Source organism: Carcharodon carcharias, chromosome 1 (assembly GCF_017639515.1).
Source record: "Carcharodon carcharias isolate sCarCar2 chromosome 1, sCarCar2.pri, whole genome shotgun sequence".
NCBI lineage: Eukaryota > Metazoa > Chordata > Chondrichthyes > Lamniformes > Lamnidae > Carcharodon > Carcharodon carcharias.
Window position 1 is genome coordinate 4,525,634 of NC_054467.1, and position 24,620 is coordinate 4,550,253.

The 24,620-nt window shown below is 40.0% G+C and overlaps 1 protein-coding gene across 6 annotated transcripts in view; it reads right to left on the reverse strand.

Annotated features, from left to right (window-relative positions):
• The window catches only part of uso1 (USO1 vesicle transport factor), a 69,355-nt gene that overhangs the window by 39,456 nt on the left and 5,279 nt on the right, over nucleotides 1–24,620 (reverse strand). For 2 of the 6 annotated variants that reach the window (XM_041186572.1, XM_041186549.1), the window contains exons 2-9: nucleotides 20,508–20,594; nucleotides 19,214–19,278; nucleotides 14,519–14,598; nucleotides 10,225–10,236; nucleotides 6,704–6,807; nucleotides 4,771–4,873; nucleotides 2,669–2,724; nucleotides 1,180–1,300 (exon numbers count right to left, since the gene is read on the reverse strand). In XM_041186572.1, the coding sequence (XP_041042506.1) occupies nucleotides 1,180–1,300; nucleotides 2,669–2,724; nucleotides 4,771–4,873; nucleotides 6,704–6,807; nucleotides 10,225–10,236; nucleotides 14,519–14,598; nucleotides 19,214–19,278; nucleotides 20,508–20,594 (628 nt within the window). Of the gene's footprint in view, nucleotides 1–1,179; nucleotides 1,301–2,668; nucleotides 2,725–4,770; nucleotides 4,874–6,703; nucleotides 6,808–10,224; nucleotides 10,240–14,518; nucleotides 14,599–19,213; nucleotides 19,279–20,507; nucleotides 20,595–24,620 lie in introns of all 6 variants that reach the window. The other 4 variants (XM_041186564.1, XM_041186541.1, XM_041186579.1 and 1 more) reach the window with 2 other exon arrangements.

Consider the following 24,620-nt stretch of genomic DNA (forward strand, 5'->3'; position numbering starts at 1 on the left):
CTCAGAGGGTTGTGCAACTTCGGAACTCTGCCTCAGATGGCAGTGGAAACAAGGTCATTGAATATTTTTAAGACAGAGATAGGTTGATTCCCTCGCCAAGAATCTAAGGTTATTGGGGCTAGATGGGAAATGTAGAACTCAACACAAACAGATCAGCCAAGATCTTATTGAATGACAGAACAGGTTTGAAGGGCGGAATGGCCTACTTCTGTCCCAATTTCGTATGCTTGTATACGTATGCTTGTATACGTATGCTTGTATACGGCATTCACTTTGCCACCAAGTCTCTAGTGATAACTTGTGAAGAACTTTTGAAAATTAATAAAAGCCACATCAGCTTCACTCCCTTACATATCTGTTCTTTTTTTTTAAAGAATTCTATAACACAACTCAAATACAAACTGCCTTTCAAAATCAATGCTGACTGACCAAGTCATACTGGACTCTCTCACATATGCTGCTAGACCTGTGCAGTTTATCCAGCACTTTCTGATCTTACTTCAATGCTGACTGGTCTTGATTAACTTTACTCCAAATACTTGGTAATTTTATCCCTGTAATTTCCTGATGTATCCTTGCCCTTTGTCTTGGTGAGATGTCACAGTTTCCCTTTAACAGAATTTCGGAAAATTATAGTCAGTCGGATCCTCCTCTTCGTCTCTCCTCTATTCCCTTTGATGTAAAACAGCGAACCCCTGCAATGTGCGAATAACTTCTTCAAGACCATTTAGCATGAAATAATAGCCTCCACCAATAATTCTACAGCCATTTCAGATGTTTCTGCAATCATAATGCCCAACCCCTCTGCAAAATCTGAGGCAAGGTTCTCATTTAGTATCTGCCATCCCATCACTCTCCTCAGAGCTTGTTAAATTACAATTAATTACGTGACATGGCAGGGTTAAGTCATTTTGCTGCAATGCCAAGATTCTTAGCCAGAACTATTTCAATTGAATGTGAAAAGAATAGCACATCACAGTGGAAGGTCTTTCAGCTTTAAATTATTTTGGTAAATTAAATTTTGAAATGTCAGGTAAATTCACTAGCAATTCACTGCAACTTCAGCGAGTCAACACCACAGATCTTTACAACTATACAACTGAAAAAATCTCTGTGCCTGGTTTTGTTTTGCAGGGAAATTGTTCATTCCCTAATTATTTATGTTAGGTTTAGGAATACCTCCATCACTCATCCCTTCTTCAGTGATAATATCCAGCAGGCGTTCAAAGGCATTTTCAAAAGCTACAATCTTCTGAATGGCTGCATTGGCTTTTGTTAATTGTTGCAGCAACAGCAGCCCCTGGGGGGAGAAAAAAAAAGATGCTTTTACTACCTCTCCTTTTTACAAAAGTCTTTCATTCTCTCCCTCCCCTGGCTATTTTAGCAGCACCATCAATCTAGAGATGAAATAACAATATCTGCTTTACAAATTTCCCAAATTCCTAAGCCAGATAAGCTTGAATCAGATTCAGCAAGATTATTAATAATTTTGGGACTGTGTTCTGACAGAGGATTCAATGTGCTATCCTTTAAAGCTTTGAAAGCACAAACCTCCACTTCACTGGGGAAGAGATTGCTTTGTAAGAAGTAATCACAGGAAAAATACTTTGGTTTAAAAAAGCTGAGATAAAACATTCTAAAAAGAGATTTTTAAAAAAAAAATTGGTAAACTACGAATAACACCTTCTGTGATTGCATGTTATTTCAAAAGCACTGAAAAACACAGAAGGGTTTTTAAATGCAGGACTACTGAACAACATATTGCAATTAATAAATGGCTATGACTTCTGTGTGGTCAAAAATCTTGCTGTTATTTGACATTAGTGAGACATGTGTCATAAAGTATCCATGATTGAACACAATGTTGAAAGCAGGTCTCTAGAACTAGGATCTACATCCACCAATGTTCTGCAAAGTCAGCATTGAATCCTTTGGGGATAAAAGGAGAACACCCAATATCCTCCAGAAACTGTCTGTATTAGTATTTGGAGTGCTTAACTGTGACATAAAAATTGCCAGTTTAGTCTTACTATAAATTCATCTTGCCTTAAACATTGAATTTCAGAACCCCAAATACAAGTCTGATAATCCAACATAACGGAAAACACATGCACACAACAGCCAGAGCATGCATCACTGCATTGGGTGATGCAATTATTACCTTCTCTCCTCAGACAAAATGCTGAAATATGCACTCATTCATTTAAACTAGGTACGAATAGTTTTCATATAACAAAGAGTGGATTATAATTTTTTGGGTGGGGGAAGGTGTGAGAAAGTCATCATTGGCTCTCATTACGAACTTTACTGGCTCTACGCAACCCAAAAGCTGTGGTCAAAACTGGTGCTTCAGACCCCTCAGAAACAGATGACATAGTAACATATCCTGCTCCACCAGGGGGATGAGATAAACCAACCAAATGAAGTTTCCATTTGAAACCAGTGAATAGAAATTTAGCAACAGCCCTACTTGCTCTCTAGTTTCAATCCCTCTTCACTACTTCAAATGGAAATATCTTATACAAGTCTATCCAATTTCTTAGGAAAGGAAAGTTATTCTGAACCCATGTTAAACAAACATTAGTGACTGCAAAGTTAGTAACTGTTTTAAAGTTTTTCTTCAGTTTTGACCAGCATGTTCAAGGAGGTTTTGGGAGAGGATACTTACATCATTGCGAATCACTTCTCTGGAATCTGCAAGCAAATCCATCATCCTGGACACACCTGTACATTAACGTGCACAGTTAATATAACTTTCTGAAAAGGAATTAGTTATTCTATACCTCATGTAAAATAGTACCGCATCTTCAAAGGCAACATATTGCTACACACAATTGTCCATTTTGTTCAAAAGTGTATACACAGACTACACACGGTCCCCTTAAACTTCTTTTAAGATTCCTTCGATAGTTTTAAAATGGTGTACTTGTGTAGAGTTGTGTGTCACAACCTATCCATATGCTTTTGAATTGTAGATGGGTATTTACCCTGCAACAGCAGAAATTGTGGTCAAATCTCTAAGTTTTATTGAACAATTGTGTTAGGAAGAGAGAAATGGGTGAATTTTGGGGATACAGTAGGCAACAGGCTACAGCAGCACACAAGACAGGAGGGTCATTAAGTCAGAAGGTGATGGGAGTGAGCCTTATATGAGGAGCAGCAGATGACTGGGTGAAGTCAGTAGATTGGTAGCAGGGGCAGCCAGGTCCAGGCTGGGGAATGCTTCTTGGAGTTATAGCTCAGTTTCTGGGTTACTGAACATCAGTCTCATAATGGACTTACACTCTGTATATGTGTTTTACAGTGCAGCAATAGCACCCTGACTCCCCCCAACCCCATCAGTTCCCTTGCACTGACCTGCACAAACACTACCTCTTAATAAGCATATGCCCTTCAGCCTTTGATCAGCACCACAGGAGTTTATTTGATGATACTGCATGCACATTTTAAATCACCATTTTTGGCTTCCTGTATCTGAATTCCTGAATTTTGGCAACTGTGCCCAAAAACACATTGTGATTAGAAGAAACTTTGGTCCAGCATTAATTTTTGAAATTGCTCATTTGTGCCCAATATAAGGATGTTAGCGTGGGGAAAGTACTACTTTTGATTCTGGACCCCCACCACTCACATCAGGCCTTCCCAGGTGAGGTTAGATGCAGGGAAAAGCTCCTTCTATTCTGCCCCATCTTAAGACAACCACTCAAGTGCATGACTGGGGGATATTTAATCCCACTTCCCCCCAACCCGCATTAATTCTGAGGGCTCTGTGACAGGGATTGGAAATTAGTGGCAATTTTATGCTCTAGGGCAATTCTCACCAGGAATGGATTCCTGCTGTCAAACTTTTCAGTGTCTCTGGCTACAATCGGCAAGTAAAGGATTTTGGGCTACAGACCCATCAACACTGGGAATAGATTCAGGCTGTCCAACTCGTTCCATACAGAATCCTTGCTGCCGCTTTCACTAGGTCCTGGATCCTAGGCGTGAAATCTTAGTGCTGAATTTAGTGTTTGTCCCAAGCTCTAGTTTTCTTCATTCATAGTAATCTTTTGTACCATCTATACGCTGCTTGCCAAGAAGCACAAACCTTTGGTCTACTCTAAGTAAAGATATGCTACTGTGAGATTGAACTGCCCAATTCTCAGCAAGAGGATTCTGATTAATCTCCATAGGGCAGATTTGTTGACAAATTGCAAGTGTAACAGTACCTGTCAATCCACATATTGCATCTATGTCTAACACTAGAGTGTTGAAACATTTTCTGTTCACGGGCATTGAGTTGTTAACGACAGAACCCATGGGAGAGACAAGAACAACGTCAACTTTTCACAATCACAGGTTCCAAGATCTAGGTTTTAGTTTTATATTAGTGAGCAAATTATACATCATTTAGCAAAGAAATTATAACTCTATATTAAGATAGATCAGCAGACAGCATTTCCCCGAATATACAACTATTTTGACGAACATTCAATGAGACTTTTATTTTTGCTAAATGTTTGTCCACCCTATTTAATTATTTTCTTCCAGAAAAAATACACAAAACAATTTTGACATCAGTAAATCGATAATGTAACAGGGTTACACGTCAAAATTGGCATGGATTGAATTTTGACTTTATCTAGATTTGTAATATCAACATGCATGAAACTAACTAATGTGCTTAAGTTTAATTTTGTCCTGGGTTCATGAAGCTTGTTTCAGACAGTACTTTCAGCTTATTCAACTTTTACCTCATGCACTGTTCAGAGTAAACCACGCTCTTACCCATTGGGCTGACAAGGATAATCTGTTGAACTTGTGGACCTTGGTTTTTTAAAAGTGCGGTTAGAAGCTTCACTGCAGGCCAACGCACATGAAAATCAAACTCCTGAAACAAAACATGTTAAGTTTGACATGTTAAAAACCACAAAGAGTTTGTGATGTATTATGGCAAAGTGGAGTCGGTATAGGAAAACCTTTCAGGAGATAAACTGAAAACTAAATAGACAGTGATTAGTTGGATAATATTAAAGCTCATTGCAGACTCAGGCTAATGCCAGAGATGATTTAATTGCAGCCAAATGAGGAAATGCTGAGTGGGAACTGTGGAGGGTGAGGGGGTGGCAGTGGGGAATAAGAAGAACAGGCAGCATCACAATATGGATGGAAGAATTCTTAGAGGAAAATTAAACTAATTATCCCCACAAGAGGTAACTTTCTACAAGCACACTGTCAGAAAACCAAGCTCCCTCTCCCGAAAAAGAAATATTTCCCTCTGGTATACGAAACCATGCAACTGCTTTTCTCGACACCTTCTTTGACAGTAAATTTATAGACTGATCCAATATATTCATTTGACAGGAGAAAAGAAACTGCCATATAAAATTGATGTGCAGTTAGAATTGTGCAAAATAGGATAAAAGCAATTTACCTAATCATAGCATTTTAAAATTAAATGCTCTAAAGTGATGATAAGTTATACTCCCTCAGTCCCAGGGCATCACTGCATGAGTTCCTCAGATAGTGTCCTAGGCTAACTATCTTCAGCTGCTTCATCAATCACCGACCTTCCTTCCTAAGGTCAGAAGTGAGTATGTTCGCTGATAATTGCACAATATTCAGCACCATTCGCGACTTCTCAGATATTGAAGCAGTCCGTATCCAAATGCAGCAAGAACTGGACAACATTCAGGCTTGAGCTGATAAGTGGCAAATAACATTCACGCCACAAAAGTGCCAGAACAGCTTCAACCCCATGACATTCAATGCCATTACCATCACTGAATCCACCACTATCAACATCCTGAGGGTTACCTTTGACCAGAAATTAAACTGGGCCAGCTATATAAATACTGTGGCTACAAGAGCAGTTCAATGGCTGGGAATTCTGCAACAATTAACTCACCTTCTGACTCACCGAATCCTGTCCAACACCTACAAGGCACAAGTCAGGAATGTGATGGAATACTCGCCACTTGTCTGGATGAGTGCAGCTCCAATAATACTCAAGAAGCTTGACGCCATCCAGGACAAAGCAGCCTGCTTGATTGACACCCTATCCACCACCTTAAACATTCACTCCTTGCTGCCACTGTGTGTCAGTGGTGCAGTGTGTACCATCTACAAGGTGCACTGGAGCAACTTACCAAGGTTCTTTTAACAGCACCTTCTAAACACATGACCAATACCATCTAGAAGGACAAGGGCAGCAGGTAGATGGGAACACCACCATCTGCAAGTTCGACTCTGAGCCACCCACCATCCTGACTTGGAAACATATCGTTGTTCCTTCACTGTTGCTGGGTCAAAAACCTGGAACTCCCTCCCTAACAGCACTGTGGGTGTACCTACACCACATGGACATGGAGGGGGCAGCAAGATTGAAGTTGAGGTTTTCCTACGTGGCTTGGCAGATAGCTTCCATTTTGCTCCCAGAAGCTCTGCTGTTTTGGTTTGATCTTGAAGCGAGGTAAGTTGGCATTCCTCACTTTCCAGCTCAGTCCCCATCCTGTCAATTCAGCCACATATCAGTGTTTGCCTCCCTCCATTCTCTCCACACAGTCAGTCAAGCCTATTTCTCCCAATGCTAATAGTCCGAACAAGGTGAAGAGCATCAGGAGTGCCAAATAGTGAATCCATGGATCAATTTCCCCAGTGTTGTCACACTCATCTGATTTTCCTAATCCACAATAGTGTTGAAATGGAAACAGAAACTGACCTCTAACAAGGATAACAGTAGGGTTAGATTTTCTTGCTGTTTGATATAAATCTCGGCGAACTGCCCAGCCAGATCATCAGAGTTGGTCTTCTGGGCATTCTCCTCTGTAAAAAAAAAGGGAAATAAAGGAAATCAAAGTGTGATGTCAAGCCAGAACACTATACTTGGGCAGCACCAGAATCTAGAGATTAGGGAAGTACGGTTAGAAGGGAGAGGCTGTTATAATCGAAGATCGTTAAACAACCAGGACAGCAACGTGAAAGAGACTAAATATTAAGATCAAAAAGATTGGTAAACTTAATAAATGGAAGCAATACACAATCGCATTTACCAGGTTTTAACAATCAAGATCTTTGAATTTTCAGGTTGGGAAGATGTCAAATTTATATTAAAACATTCCAATGGTATTTGAAAAGCATGGTAGAAAGGTAGCAGAAACACTATTTTCATTTTCCTGATGTTCATGACATACATAAGCTGTGTGTCACCTCCAAATGGGACTGCGCCCAGAGAATAATTTTGAAGATATTCATTGTTTAACCCCATTAAGAGTTAATGATCGACCATTAAGACAGCAATTGCTTGCACTGAGGATGAGAATCAGGACCACAGTACAGAAAGAGGCCACTCAGTCCATTGTGCTTGTAGCAGCCTGCTTGCAAGAACTGATTAGTCCCACTATCCCCCACCACCACCCAGCCCCCCAAACCTGCTCTTTCCCATAGCAAAGCAATTTTTCATTTTTAAGTAAATATCCTAATACCTTTTGAAAGTTACTATTCAAGAAGCTTCTACTGCCCTTTTAGGCAGCGCATTCCAGATCATAACTCGCTACGTAAAAAGAAATTCTCAACCCCGTGAATTTTTTTGCCAGAATCTTTTCTGTCTCCTTTGGCTGTTAATGCTCTCGTCACTAGAAACAATTTCTCCTTATTTACTCTTATGCAATCCTTCAATTTTGAAACTCTTCTATTCAACTGTTTCTCTTCTCCACTTCTCCAGTCTCTCCATATGATTGAATTCCCGCATCCGTGGTATCATTCTAATAAAACTCCTTTGTTCCTTTTCCAATACCTGGATGCCCTTTGAGGTGCTGTGCCTAGAATTGAGAGAATACTCCAGCAGGAGCCTAACCAGTGGTTTATACAGATTTAGCATAATTTCCTTATTTCTTAGTAAAACAGTTACATTTTCTCCCAGTTCAGAATTCTGGCTGCAATTGTTATAATCTACATTAGGTTTATTACAGGCTATATTAAAAGTGGGAAAGCAATTAAATAAAATGATCCTAGTTACCAATGCATAAAAAATTGGGTTCTGATAATAGCTCACCTACCTAAAAAAAGTTAGCTCTACCTTCGTTTTTTCATGGATACTGCCTGACCTCCTTTCAGCATTTTCACTTTTTAATTCAAAAACTAGCAGAGGCCCACAAAACATCTGCAGTCAACTCAGTATCTTTAATGCAACAGTATTTCTTTAAACACATAATTTCTAGTTATTCTTTCGTAAAGACTTTAACACAATCAAAAGTTCTCATTCTGGAAAAAGCTACATAAAGCTGTCCATGTGTAAAAATAGACCTAGGAATACAAATACAAATTTGGTCAAGAATCTGGCCTTGTGACTTGTTTATAGTTATACAATATAAAAGTCTAATTGGGAACTGTTTACCCCACAGTTGAAACGACAGGTTTACATCTGATGGGCTCAATGTTGTTTGAAGAATGAACACTATTTCCTTGAAATCTGCCTGTTATAATTTCAGCTTCTAAGAAAGAAAACAACTTCCTACCAATTGTGTTCTAGGACCAAGTCCTTGTTTAAGTTCCAAGCTGCATTCGCAACATTATAACTGCTTCGTCCTCAAATCTAAGATTGTGCGGTGAAATGCTCATTGGAGTTAAACAGTGTAGAAGCTCCAGCAAGTTATAGACTGTTACCATCCTCTTCGATTATAGAATCAATGCTGATGTTTTCTTTTAATTCACCTGGCAGGTTTTCTAAAACTTTTTCATTCAAATCTTGTGTGTCTTCATTTTTAGCACAAAGAATAACTTTTGAATAATAATTTGTATGAGATAATTCTCCCCACCAATTTGCCACTCTTAACCAATTCCATCACATCTACCCCTCCTATGCAATCACCATCCCCATTCTTCCTTTGCTATTCTCACCCCATTCCTTTTACCCCTCCCTTGCCATCCCCATCCCTGCCAATCACATCCCCTCTCTCTCCAGCCAGGGTAACTACATTGTTGGGCTCCCCCACCGCTTTCGTTCTCTATCAACCGCAGCCAACTGTTGGCAGCTGCACATGCAACAGATACTCCAGTCCTCTATGCGCACCAGATCCTGCCCAACAGACCCGACTTGACCAATCAAAACGATGTGAACAGGCAATAAAACTTTATTTTATTTATAGATTTAGTGTCTGCAATCTTTTATTGTATAAATTGTATATGAGTTTACACAGATCAGTCTCACTAGTGTTAGCATAATCTCCTCGGGTTTAGACAAGTCTATCAACTCTCCTGCATGTTAAGAATGGAGCTCAAGCTAGAGATTACATTATGCCAATTTCCTGCCTCAGCATCAAGATGTTACATTTACCTAAAAGGCAGCATTGATCAGTGACAAAACAATGAAAAGAGAAAAAAAAAATCAAGATAATTTTATGGAGGCTGGACTACCCCAGCGTTCCTAGCAGTAGTAAACATCTTCAATTTAGAAAGGTTAGAAATAAAGCGAAAAAGGAGAAAATTAAAGAATCAAAAGGTGAAAAAAATAAGGTTGCAAATGAAAAGCTCGTGTCCAACAGAAGCAGAGTTTGGGTAATGTTAGTGCTCATGCTCAACCAGATTACTCATATTCCAAGATTTACTCCTAATTTCTATATTAAATCATCAATATTTATTTTAAAGGCTTTAGGTCTGAAACTCCCCAAGCTCTCGCGGTATTAGATTGCAGGACATTTTCAGATTGTAATTACTGAAATCCAAAATGAAATTGCTCATTCAATTTCAGCACAAAATGTCTACCATTCTGTGCACACACATCAAAAATCAAAAATACACTGCCTGAAAGTGGTTAGTCACCACATAATGTGCCAATATATTGGCACATTGCCAAGCCAAATTCTCAAAACATACCTGCTTTATGTTGAAAGCTTTGTCCTACCTTAAGATTAGTGCTTCTGAAGATGACACCTCTAAATTATTTGTTACTTGATAAGCCCTTCAAACCAGGAGTATTAATTTATAATGAGGAAAAAAAACATGCATTTTCTGAAGAGTTGTGTATGTGACACACAATCCAATTTAAAAACATCGGTGCTCATGGTTATTAACTGCTTCTTCTGTTAGGATTAGATGCACTAAGGGTTAGATGCACACTCACCTTCAAAAAATTAGTCCAGTTAATAAGTCTGCATTCAAGGTTTGTGCAGGCTGTTAAATTTGAAATGTCATTTTCATTTGCAAATTTATTTGAAGCAGTGCCATACAAAAGTAAAGTTTTACCTTCAGATTCATCTGCTGAATTATACATGAAAGAGAAGAAACATCAACTGAGACAAAACAGATCGTCAAATGCAAAGCATTGTATGTAGCAGACATGCTGAAGCACTGAAGCTCAAAACAAACATGGCGAGAAAGCATGCCATAATACAAATTTTAAAATAAAGGCACCTTGGGGAAAATCATGCTACTTTAAAGGTACATAAAGGTACATTATTCCAAAATGTTCCCCATTTCTGCTCATAGCTGTTTGAGACACTCAGGTTACTCTAGGAGAGAAAAATGCTTCAGGTCTTTATGCACATCTAATTTGACCACCCTCTGCACTCAGCACCAAATTTTTAAGACCAGAACAAAAAATCCAAATAATATGGAGCGCAGCCTCTTAAATTTATGGTAGCACAAACTTTGAATACTGCTGAAAAAATAGACATGCTGCCAAAGCTTTTCATCTTGCACTCTTCAGGATAGATGCAAGAATGCCAAATTTCAAAGGGAAATTTGGTCAATATACACTTTGGGATTCATACACCTCCACTCGCCACAAAGATTGGCCTTATCAGCAATCTTGTAAATAGGGCCCGAGCAATTTGCTTACTGTGCAAGCTTGACGCTGAAATAGGGCACAGAGCTATCCTGCAGGATAATGGCTAACCCGATCAGATTATTGCTCGCTGTGTACCGCGCATACACATGAATGGGCCAAAGGCCGCAACTTTCAGACCTGAAAAGTACTCTGGAGGGGCAAAATATCTCAAAAAATTTGAGCAGCAGGTGAAGCTGTTTCACACTGTCACTATGCAGTGGCAACATGAGTGGTGTTTTCCACCAACAGGATGCGGCTGTCAAGCCAAAAAGACATTCTGCCTATCACACAAATAAGTAACGTGGCATATGAATTTAAGTGTCGATGCGATGCCAGGTACCTAGGCTGTATGCCCCAATGATGACTTGGATCATATCAAACATGAGCTCTGTCCTCCATTTTGATCTTTATTTTTTTTCCCAACCATCTCCTGCCCACAGGGCCATCTGTAACTTCTTACGTTATGCTTTCAGAGCGCTGACCCTTGTTCTGCTACTAACGCATTCTGCTATCTTATCTTTATGCCACTATTAGCACTTTTAGCCTTTAATACTACCATTAACACTCCCTTTGTCTTATGTCCCTGACATCTTAGTCAAATCTCTCCTGAGCTCCCACCTATCTCTGACCTTCTATTTTGTTCATAAAAACAAAAAACTGCAGATGCTGGAAATCCAAAACAAAAGCAGAAATACCTGGAAAAACTCAGCAGGTTTGGTAGCATCAGTGGAGAAGAACAAAGTTGAAGTTTCGAGTCCTCATGACCCTTCAACAGAACTAAGAAAAATTTCACCCCTCTCCTACTTTGTTCTTCGCCGCCGATGCTGCCAGACCTGCTGAGCTTTTCCAGGTATTTCTGATTTTGTTTTCTATTTTGTTCAACCTGTTCTTCCCATCCTCCCTTCAACAGTGTAAAATCCATCACATTTCTACCTCTCTTCAGCTCTGAAGAAGTCATATGAACTCAAAATGGTGAGTCTTTCTCTCTCCAAAGATGTTGCCAGACATGTTGAATTTTTCCACCATTGCCTGCTTTTGTATCAAACAGCACATCTCTTCGGCATTCGCAAAAGGCGGGGTATACTGACTACTCAACCAACCCGATTGCAAAAAGCCGAACATAATGTCTAACGCCATGTGTGCTAAGAATTACATCCTTAATTTAAGATTGAATCAGGTTTTCAATGTTGCTCGCTTACACTTGCTGGAAACTACATACATTCATATCAATGGAGACAAAATGAATATGTCCAGACATTGCACCTTTTTGGAATAAACAAAAAGCGTGGGGGCAATGCAATAGCTCCTGGTGCATTTGCCGTGGCAATGTCATGAAAAATAAGAGCTGATTTGCCAACATTCAGCGTTTCTTTTCTCATGCAGTGTAAATTGTCGTTCCCTTTTAAATTTGGCATTCTCAATCCTGATGAGTGCAAAATGAAAAGCTTCAATAGCATGTCTACTTTTTTCAGCAAAAATTATGTGGGTGGTGATGTTGTTATCCCTCATTCCATCTTCATTGATCTTGGGTTGCCACTATTGTGTGGTCAAGGAACCCCAATATCAACGAATGGAGCAACCTCCTTTCTGTATAACTGAAGGTCATATACTCATGAATATAACACTTATTCAACTAAGCGCAACTTTAATATCTGTTGCAAGGAAATTCTGAGCAAATGTTCTGAAAAACGCAATTTGATGAAGGATTGTTAGCATGGGTTCAGAAAAAGATAAGCCATTTAATTAAACTGTTTGAGTTCCCAAAACCATTAATTACACAGCAAAGAAGAAAATTCAATGGTAATTATGTCAAAAGGGTTCTCTAAGTTTTTGATAAGGTTCCACATCAACAAGTAATGGGACAAAAGGTACAGGAATCATGAGCACAAAGCAAACCATAACAACATGTATAGCTGACTTAAAGAACAAACAGAGGGTAGTGATGCATAGGATCTCTTCCAGATAGGAAGAGATCATGAGCAAAATCCCCAATGGATCAGCCTTTGAACATTTGCATATGCCCTATGGTGTTCACAGACAGTCAGATTATACACTCTGTTTAATAATTGCTATTTTACTTTGAAACACAGCTATGTTTAAGATGGTTTACATATAAAGATTCCTAATCATTTCTTTACTTTCCTTACAATTTTGAGTCATTGTTTTATGTCAAAGGTCATAACTGCAAAAATCCTGCCAATATTTGCATGTTTACATTTACAATGGGAAAAAACCCAATTTCAACAGCTGTCTGATGCATTGCTTTTAATCTCAGGATCTCCCCTATCTGTTCTCAGCTGCCTCATTCCAGGCTTTTGGTAGCACTTTATCCAATTCTCACCCAGCCTACGTGACCTGCTGTCAAACTTTACACTTGGCTCTAGCCACTACCCAACTGTTGCTGAACCAGCCGTGGGACAGTCTCCACCCTCCCCTATGCATGAAGTTTCATACTCCCATTAGTGATCCACCATCACGTGCTGTGGTTCCACGTCACAGCCTGCAGCCCCTTCTCACCCTCAACACTGTACTCTTATCTCTTCAAACACCTGTAGCTCTTCTCTCCCCATATTCTCCAATGTTTGGTGCCAGTTAAACAAATTCCAAATTCATAGCACAATGCTATATCCTGATACAATAATTACTAGTTCATTAAGTGCCTTAGCCAATGAGAAGCTTTGTTATTTTTTAAAAAACTGATTAAAAATAAAACAAAATCTTTCAAACCTGCCTTTCATATTATTGCAGATAGCATAATAAAGTCTGCCTTGATGCACCATATATTTGGTGGACAGGTGTACAGTATTGATCTGGAATGCTTCAAGGGCCTTTTTATACCTCAATAATTTTGAAGTGGCAAGTATTGTTTAAACTAACCTTTTGTGCGCCTTGGGTGCTGCACAAATGGAGCAGAATGGAACACCCAGGTTATGGTGGTGGGGGTGTGGAACTCACTGTCTGAAAGGGTGATAGAGGCTGAAACTCTCATTTTCAAAAATACTTGAATAGACACTTGGAGTGTCATAATCTACAAGGATACAGACCAAGAGCTGGAAAGTGAGAATAGACTGAATCGCTCTTTCATCTGCCACAGACACAATGGGCCAAATTGCCTCCTTTGTTGCCATACATTTTCTATATTTATATGACTATATGTGGACACAGCAGTGCCAACTTACCAGGTACAATGCCACATCATGTCTACTCAATGCATTAAGTTTTACATATTGCGCACACTTCCAAGTGCCACACTTTCTATAAAACCTTCTCTAATACATTATATCCATTACTCCTATTGAACAGCACAGCTTCATCCAGCACTTTTCCCCAAAGTTTTTTTTAAGTTATATTAAGAGAAAGGTAAGAAAACAGCTATCAGCTAGCTGTACTATAAAGTTATATTTTCGATAAAAATAAAATAGTTCATTTCAGTTCAATCTCATCTTGATTTCAGTCATCCATGATACAGACCCAAAGTTCAATGATCTCATTGCACAATTTATTAATCTCCTTTCATGTGGCAGTCCTAGCTCAATCAAGATTTTTCAAATGGTGTATTTTCAAAGATTTATAATGAAACGAGTTGAGAAGCAAAGCACACACTGAATTCAAAGAGAAATGTCAGTGAACATTAAGAGCTAAAAACAATGATACAGTATAATCAGAAACTCGAGCTGGAAAGTGATAAAGTATTGAAATGCTCTACTGTACCTGGTTCCTCCTCTTCGACATCATTGGAGATCAGGTTGCAAAGAGTATCCAATGCATAGCCAATAATTTCAGAGTCTGAGCTGGAGAGGCAATAGATGATGTAAATATCCTTTTAAATCCAGACATGTAAAACCAAAGTGGTAATATCAATTCTTATTATAAGTCATCAACCTGAAATGTTAACTGTTTCTCACTCTACACATGTGGCCTAACTTGTAGAGTGTTTTCAGCATTTTCTGTTTTTATTATTGATAAGATTGCTGTTCTTTTTAACCTTGTTTTTTAATTAGTATATAAAAAGTTGTCCAAAAATATCCACAAATGAATGTTCAGTTATGACGATGGTATCTATAGGACCTTTAAAGAAGAATGCCCAGTTATGTCCCACTCACACAAAAAAACATAAGTTACTGCCCTTAGTCTTCTCTTAATCATTATTGAAGTGTTGAAGTTAGCAACGTTGCCATTAAGAAATACCTGCATAACAACACACCAATTGGAGTTTACCAAAAGCACTCTGCTCCAGACCTCATTTGCATCTTGACGTCAACATGGCCACAGAAACAAGATGCCAAGAGGTAAGCATAGCCGCCCATGACATTAAGGCAACAATGGATCACTGAGCAGATACATATAATACAGGGACCATTTCTCTGGAATAATTAAACATGAGGCCTACTTTCTTTGCTGCTTTCCATCTGCACCATTGAGGCAGGATGGTTAAGTACAAGGTATAACAAGCCTGAACAGGCTCAAATAATGCATGCTGCAATTATTCAGCAGGTTGCATCTTAAACTATTTTTAATTTTGGACACTATAGCAAGAGTATTTATCAATTTGGAAAAGATCACAACTCCATGCTGCAATATGTACAAGGGCTATTATCGCCAACAGCTTCACATACTTACTCTGAAATAGAAGCACTCACTTCACAAACATGTGGAGAAAATAACAAAACCAAAAACATCAAAGCACAAATGCAAACAGTTTTTAAACTTAGTTCAGAACACTGAAGTTTATAGCACAAAAGCAGATCATTCCCACCAACATATGAACATATATGCTTTCTTATGGCACTGGATACAGTAGTTGAAGCATGTTTAACAACTTCTCCATTAGTTGTCTAAAGTTTGGTTGATTCTGCAAGTCTCAACAGAAACAGTATCGAATAAACTTTCAAAGTTCTTTTTTAATGGATGGAAGTAAATCTCTCTCTGTCCTTTGATGCTCTGTGTCAGGGCACCTTCTCCATCCAAGTGTCAAGATGACAGGCTGGAGAATTGTCTCCCCAGAGCTCAACCTCAACTTTGGGCTTCCAATAGCAAAACAATCTGGAACATTCCATGTGGCTTGACAATCATGTAGCCTCAATATCACAAACATCAATACTCACATGCTCATTAACAATTGGAAATCGATTGTCCCATTTCAGGCACCGCCTGATTGAGAGTATTAACTAAAATAGTTTAGCAATGAGGAAAACTACAGAGCTGCTTTGTAATGGGAACCATTTGTGCCAGCTAAATTTTGGCTTTGGTTTCATATTTTTACTTAACCAGCAAGAATAACTAAGATTGAATTGGAAAGTGCTCCTTTAATAGGTTTAAGATATTTGAAGTAATTTCATTCATGAAGTAATCACAAGAAAGATGGAGGGCAAGTGATTGAAATGCAAACAAATACAGCATTCAGCAGGACAGCATTCCTTCCACCTGCTGTGTGCGCTACAATCATCTAAGGCAAATATAGTCGTCAAAGGGATGAGACAAGTCCCAAACCAATATACTCCATTAGTTACTCAAGTGTTAAAACTGTTTTAACATTTTATTTGCTGTACAGTCAGCAAAGGTATTACTTTGTGGTGTCAAAAAGGAAAAGGTTTTCAAAAGACAATCTTTTCACGGTCCACATTTCTGTTAGCGACCAGTTGTCGTTAATCTGCAAACTCTGCGAACGTTTGAACTTTCACATGAGTAACTCGTCTAACTGAAAGAGCTTGGACCTGTTGTTTATCAGGTAATTGGAGCAGACCAGATTTGATTGTCTTAAAACAATGCACCAATTTAAAGTATGGGAATGAGTTGTTTGACTGCAAACTTGAAAAACAAACGCATGGAAATGTACATTAATACCTTATGGACTGCTTTCAAATATTTCATGTATTTATTGCACATTACATTAGATGTTGGTATTTTTAGCTTTTGTGAAATAAATCTAATCAGTCGTTTCACTTGCGTAAAACAGTCTAATCTGCTCTTTCCCACCTTCAGGACTGACAGATGCTGTGACCACCTGGAAGAAATTTCCTATCAGAGTTCATTGTTAAACGGTGTTGAGGAGGATAAAGGGCATTACATTTCAGTTTGTGAAATGTACTCTGCTTCTAGAAGCTGCAGCCAAGTTATATTGGAAAACTCCCAAACTAGAACACTTATACCTGAAGTACAGCTGTGGAATCACATCTCCAACCTATCTCCCAGGTCAGAGATGGTCCATCTGTGTGTAATGGCCCAGATCTTCTGGTCCCTGGGTCACTGGAAACCAGACATAGGACCCAAGGCGCATATCAGGACCCTGCAGAAGTCTCAATGCACTGAACTCCGTGAGATTTGTCCAGGGAGTTTGGATTCCAATGGGCAATTCCTGTGCTCCCTGGGACCCTCCATAAAAGTCTCCAACTCTGATCTAGAGTCAGAGACGTTGGACAGTTCCAGCGTACTTACCTGAATAAGAACCATGAAATGTTAGATAGAAAAAATCCTAGTCTAACTCCTGGGTAATGACAAAATTGACTACCCAATCACTCATACTTACCTTCTGACCCACCAACTACCTCACCCTGACCTATCAAACCCAACCAGTCCCCCCCAACTGTCCCCCTGACCAACTACGCACCACCCAACTAACTCCCCAAACTAACGTGACAAGCCCCAAGCCCCAACTACCTCCCCAACCTGATGTGACTATCCTGACCCACCTACCCACTCATTCAACTGCCATCCCACCACCCTACCAACCCTGCTGCCCTACCAGCCTAGCTATTCACTCATTCATCCACTCACCCATTCACATTGGACATTTAAATTTACCTTAGGGCAGTTAGTGTCATAAAAAGGGAATGTGTTCAGTCTTCCTCCTGACGCTATGGCATTCTGATGGAGCTCTTGGATAGATACTGCACTCTGCATTTGCGAAGAAGCCAGGCTTGGAAGACCCAAACAGCAATGCAGAGTAGTGTCAGGGGCCAGCAAAAGTGGGAGTGGAATAGCAAACCGACAATGACTGCCGTTCCTCAGAAGATCCAGGCCAATTTACAACAGGGATTGCATTCAAGGCACCAGCATAGCATATTATTGGTCAAATAGGCCATGTGATTGGCCAAGGAAATAGAAAGGCCACTCTATTCATTTAACCATGAGATGAATGTAAAAGAAAATGGCTGCACATGACACAGTCACTAATTCGACAAAGATAGGATATGAACAGAGTTAGAATCACGATCAATATAAACCTAGTGGGAGTGTGAAACAGGACGGGGTTCAATGATGGCAGCTGACCTTTGTGCCTTATAAATCAGGACCTTTGCATCAAAAGGATTTTTTTTTTAAAACGCTGAGAAATGTGTTTGGAGGAAGGGGTGGGGGGAGGGGAGGTGGAGAATGGAGAAAAGACAAAAGGTTATCATGTTAAAGTTTCTCCAATTCTGCTCTTAAAAGGAGGAAAATGCAACCAATTTAGTTTTCATCTATTAAAATAATGATTTTTTTTTGTCAAACAGTAGAACATGTACAACTTTGCTGCACAATAAGGTCACCATCAGATAATTTAGATTTTTAGGTTGCCAATTAATCACAATAAAGTTAGTGACTATACTTTCATTTTGCTTCACCATAAAATCCAAACATTCTGAGGGCTCCACTGTTGCCAAGGTTGAACTTGAAAGCAATGCACTAAGATTAATTTGACAGCCAGATCATACATCAGGGCCTTAACATTCCCAGCTGCTTCCAACATGTTTTAGATTCCTTACAGTGACTATGCCTATCCATGATGTACAGCTTGTCTTGATTTGCTCCTAGTGCATTGCTGCCGCAGCTACAAAACAGTGTAACAGCCTAGATAGGATTCCTGAATACTATGCCAAGCTCAAAATTGATGGGATCAAAGTATAAAACAGGGCAGCAATGAGTCCCAGATAGATCACTACAGCACTGATAGAAAAACTTCTTATGCCACAGCAGATGTCATACTTTATAATCCTAAAAGATACGGAGCCAAATCAATAACAGTAAAATAAAAACAGAAAATGTTGGAAATACACAGCAAGCATCTTTCATGAAAAGACCAACCATATCTCAGCTGTAAAACTTGACTAGTTAGTGTGGCTGGAGCCAGAGGCAGTATCCTTCTCATGCACTCCTGAATTGAACATGATCTACATTTGAAACAAGCTGTTAATGTAGCAACGTCATCACTCATTCCTCAAGTAGTTGTTCAGAAGCATGAGAATAGCCCTCACAGTTTTTCTCCGGTTCCAATTCACAAGTTAGATGAATTTAGATAATTTTACTTTGCTAACTTCCAAATATAAGAAGGAACCATTTCTAGACACGTCCCTGTCTGCACTAGGATGCTTGAAGCAAGAAATTTCAAATATTTAAGTGCTTTTTCCATATATAGGAACAGATACTTACCGGTCTGTCTGCAGCACATTAACAAGGTGCTCCATGGCTTGACTGCCCACTTCAAGGCGATATTTCTAAACAAGAAAAATAAATAAAGCAAGCATTTTTGAGGACAAAAAAACTCTTATACCCTCCTCCAGGTAGTAGGGTATTTGTCTGCAGATTAGTTTTAATGACTAGGAGGCCATATATACCTTGGAAAGTAAGAGTCTAATCGGAATGGAGATACAGAGATCTAGGGTACAGAGCCAAATATTACAAGCAGCAGCATGTTAACAAAGCCATAAAAATGCAAACAGAGCATTTATAAAAGAAAAGAATTCCAAAAATGTTAAACTTATGTAGGACCTTGGCAGTACTGTACATAGTTCTGGTTCCTACATGATAATAAGGATATAAGAATTATCGGAGAGGGTGCAAAAAAAATTTACAAGGATGACAACAGAGATGAGGAGTACAACTATCAGGATTGAACAGGCTGGAGCTCTTCTCTCAAAAGAGAGAAGAGAGAAGGCAGGGGAGTGATCTAGAGGTCTTTAACATTATGATGTTGTTTGATAAGGAAGATGTAGAGAATGTGTCTCCAATTGTAGTGAAGTCCAAAACTAGAGGTCATGTAGAAGATAGTCACTAATAACTTCTAAAGGAGCTCAAGAGAATCTTCTTTACTCAGAAAGTGCAGAGAGTGTGGGACTTTCTACCACATGGATTCGTTTGGCCAAAAAGCACAGATGCTATTTAAGGGTAATCTGGGCAAACATGTGGAGAAAGAAAGAAAATATATGTTCATAGGGTGAGAGGAAGGAGGGTGGGCGGAAGGGAAGTAGGAGAAAGTTACGTGGTGTATAAACAATGGCATAGGACTTTAGTGGGCCGTATGACCCATTTCGGTGCAGTAGAATTTTAAGTACATGTCACTCCATGATTGATGCCAATTTCCTCAGGACCCCACCACCAATAACTTGAACACATTTCTATTATATTAGTATGTTTATTCAATTTGGATCAAAATCAATTTACCTCAACAGTGAGATGTATTAGCTCAAATAACAGGCTGCAGAATCATTTCCTGCTGGAAGCCAGCAGTTAACCACATGGGCCACCAAGCAACGCTTTATCTTCTTAAAAAATATACATCTCAAACAAACAATTGAAGGGATTTTGGGATAGTGCAGGAAAATGGCATTGAAGCAGAAGATCAGCCATGATCTAACTGAATGGTGGAGCAGGCTCAGGGGGCTAAATGGCCTTTTCCTATTTCACGTGTGCCTAAGAGCCAATAGGTGAAAAATTGAGTATATACCTTAGACAGTGCTTTGAGTGCACGGACAGCATCTCTGCGGTCATCCAATAACGTTGAAGAGGCAACTCGGTCACACAGCTTCTGAACCTGTTCCAGAAAATGGAAGGATAACAATTTGATTATTAAACATAGACAAGATTACTAAAGCATTTTCGTTCAACTGTATTTTTCATTCAAGGGTTGGAAGCCTCTGCTAAAATTCAGTTAAGATTAGCCTTCTATGATTTTACCAACATAGAATGGTTACAGCACAGGAAGTGGCCGTTCAGCCCGTTGTGTCTATGCTGGCCTCTGAAGGAGCAATTCTCCTCATGACACGTCCCCACATTTGCCCCCGCCCTGCAAATTTTTCCTTTTCAGATAATGATCCAATTCCCTTTCGAGAGCCTCAATTTATCCTGCCTCCACTGCACTCTCAGGCAGCAAAGCGGAGACACAGGACCAGCAACAAGAATATACCAGCTCAACACGCAAGAGCTATCCTGGGCAAAACGTGAGCTACGAGCAAAGGAACTCTCTGACAGTAGCATCTCCCTGCAAGAAACTCACCTTTGAACCGCTCCAGCTATCCAGCCCACATTCCCAGCTGCTAATTCATTGCAAACAGGGATAACAGGGCATACGGTCTAGCTACGTACATCAAGTAAAGTCTCACCAAAGACACAGAGAACTTAAAATCTGATGACCTCTACTCCATTTCCAAAGTAAATAAGATAACCATCACAAATGTCTACAAGCCACTAAACCTGTGGTTCAACATTGTACTATAGCCTGCAGCACATGCAACAATCTAGACTACCGACTTCAACATCTAACATCACATGTGGGGGCTGCCTCAATAACAAGAGAGAAATACTGTCAGACTGGGCCTCCGTGCAGGACCTAAAACTTGTGTACAATACAGAGCAGCCTGGCACATTCCATTCTGCCAGGTGGAAGGAGGGCTACTCACTTGACCTTTGTTTCACAACAGACAACTGTTGATGAGCTCCTGACAAGTGCTGCCCATCTTATCCCACTTCCAACATCGCCCAATGCTCACTCACATCGGCCTTGAACTACCGTTCATAAATTCCAAGCCAAAACCATGCCAGAATCTGTGGAAGGACAACTGGGGTGTCTACTGCAGATACAATGGAAAGCACCATTAACAGATCCCATCTCTTTCCAAAAACTACAACTGCTTTACTCGACTTCACAATCTGGCAGCCACCAAATCAGCTCCCTGGGGCTTCATAAAAACTTTCAGCCTCTGCTGGGCCCCAGAAAGTGAATGGCTCCTTGACGAATACAGTGAAAATGAAGATCCTGTGACAACAGTATTTTGAATCCTTTGATGAAGGACGCTTCATAAGATGGTGGGATGCAACGGAGAACATTGGCTCATGTCCTTAAACGAAAGGCATGGAAACTCCTGCACCTCCCGGGAGCAGCTGATCAACAGCCAAGCGGCCAAGAACCAATGCTGATGCCGATGCTCCACAACTCCCAATAAGCTCAAAGATCCCAGCAGCTAGGAAGATAAGCGATAACAGTAAAAAAGTCTTGATGCAGCCTCTCAAGACTGCCCCAGAGCAGACAGATTTCTCAAGCCCTTACACACAAGAGGAAGTGGACAATGCCCTGATGGCTACAAAGCAAAGCAAGAGTCAATGGGATTTACCTAGAAATTCCTGAAGAACACTGGATCACAGGAAAGGAAGTGGTTAGCAAAGCTGTTTAATCAACATCCACAGCACAGGCACCATTCCAAATATCTGTGCCAATCAAAGGTAGAGGCTTAGTTAGAGAGAATCTTCACAGGGAAGAGGAGATTTCTCTAGGTGCAGGCTCTGTTCCTCAACTAGTGGTATCAGCCAATTCGGCAGCTGAGTTCGAGCTTCTTTAGGTGTGATGAGTTGGAAGGATGGGGAGGGGCTGGGGGAGGAGAGTAGAAGACAAATTGCACTGCTTCCAGAAATAATAGATCATAGAAACATAGAAACTAGGCACAGGAGTAGGTAATTTGGCCCTTCGAGCCTGCTCCACCATTCACTATGATCATGGCTGATCCTCTATCTCATGCCATATTCCCACTTTCTCTCCATACCCCTTGATGCCCCTAATATCCAAAAAATTATCAATTTATTTCTTGAATATACTCAGTGACCCGGCCCCCACAGCCTCTGTGGTGGAGAATTCCACAGGTTGACCAACCTCTGAGTGAAGAAATTTTTCCTCATCTCAGTCCTAAATGGCCTGCCTCGTATCCTGAGACTGCGGCCCCTGGTTCGAGACTCCCCAACCAGGGAAAACATCCTCTCTGCATCTAGTCTGTCTAGCCCTGTTAGAATTTTATATGTTTCAATCAGATCCCCTCTCATTCTTCCAAGCTCTGGTGAATACAGACCCAGTTGAACCAATATCTCCTCATACAACAGTCCTGCCCGGTATCAGCCTAGTGAACCTTCACTGCACTACCTCTATGGCAAGTATATCCTCTCTTATATAGGGAGGCCAAAACTACATGCAATACTCCAGGTGTGGTCTCACCAAGGCCTTGTATAACTGCAGTAAGACATCCCTACTTCTGAACTCAAATCCTCTTGCAATGAAGGCCAACATACCATTTGCCTTCCTAATTGCTTGCTGCGCCTGCCTGTTTACTTTCATTGACTGGTGCACGAGGACACCCAGATCCCTTTGTACATCCACATTTCCCAATGTATCCCCATTTAAATAATACTTTACCTTTCTGTTTTTCACACTGAAGCGCACTTATCCACATCATACTGCATCTGCCATGTGTTTGCCCACACACATAACTTGTCTAAATCGCCCTGAAGCTTCCTCCTCACAACCCCATCCAGTTTTGTTTCATCAGCAAACTTGGAAATATTGCATTTGGTTTTCTCATCCAAGTCATTTATATATCGTGAATAGCTGAGGCCCAAACACTGATCCCTGCTGTACACCACTAGTCACCGGCTGCCATCCGGAAAAAGACCCATTTATTCCCAATCTGTTTCTGGTCTGTCAACCAATTCTCAATCCATGCCAGTATATTACCCCCAATTCCATGTGCTTTAATTTTGCCCACTAGCCTCTTACGTGGGACCTTATCAAAAGCCTTCTTGAAATCCAAATACACCACATCCACTGGTTCTCCATTATCTATTCTACTAGTTACATCCTCAAAAAGCTCCAGTAAATTAGTTAAGCATGATTTCCCTTTCATAAACCAATGCTGACTTTGTCTAATTCCGTTAATGCTTTTCAAGTGTTCTGTTACCATGTCTTATTATAATGGACTCTAGCATTTTCCCCACTACTGATGTTAGGCTAACTGGTCTCTAATTCTCTGTTTTTCTCTCCCTCCTTTTTTAAATAGTGGGGTTACATTTGCCACTCTCCAATCTGTAGGAACTGCTCCATAGTCTATTGAATTTTGGAAGATGACCACCAATGCAAACAATATTTCCAGGGCCACTTTCTTTAGTACTCTGGGATGTAGATTATCAGGCCCTGGGGATTTTTCAGCCTTTAACCCCATTAATTTCTCTGGCACCATTTTTTTTAATAATACTGATTTTCTTCAATTCCTCCCTCTCACTAGAACCTTGGTTCCCTCATATTTCTGGAAAATTATTTGTGTCCTTTTCTGAAGACAGAACCAAAATACGTGTTCAGTTCTTCTGCCATTTCTTTGTTCCCCATTATAATTTTCCCCATTTCTGACTGTAAGGGTTAGGGTTTGTCTTTATTTATCTTTGCTAATCTTTTTCTCTTCACATATTTATAGAAGCTTTTACAGTCAGTTTTTAAATTTCATGCAAGTTTACGCTCATACTCCATTCTCCCCTTCTTGATCAATCTTTTTGTCCACTTTTGCTGAATTCCAAACTGCTCCCAATCCTCAGGCTTGCTGCCTTTTCTGGTGTTTTTATACGTCTCCTCTTTCGATCTAATACCATCCCTAATTTATTTTGTAATCCATGGTTGAGCCACCTTTCCTGTTTTATTTTTGCACCAGACAGGAATGAATAATTGTTGTAATTCATGCATATGTTCCTTACATATTAACCATTGACTATCCTCCATCAACCCTTTTGGTAAGGTTCCCCTATCCACCGT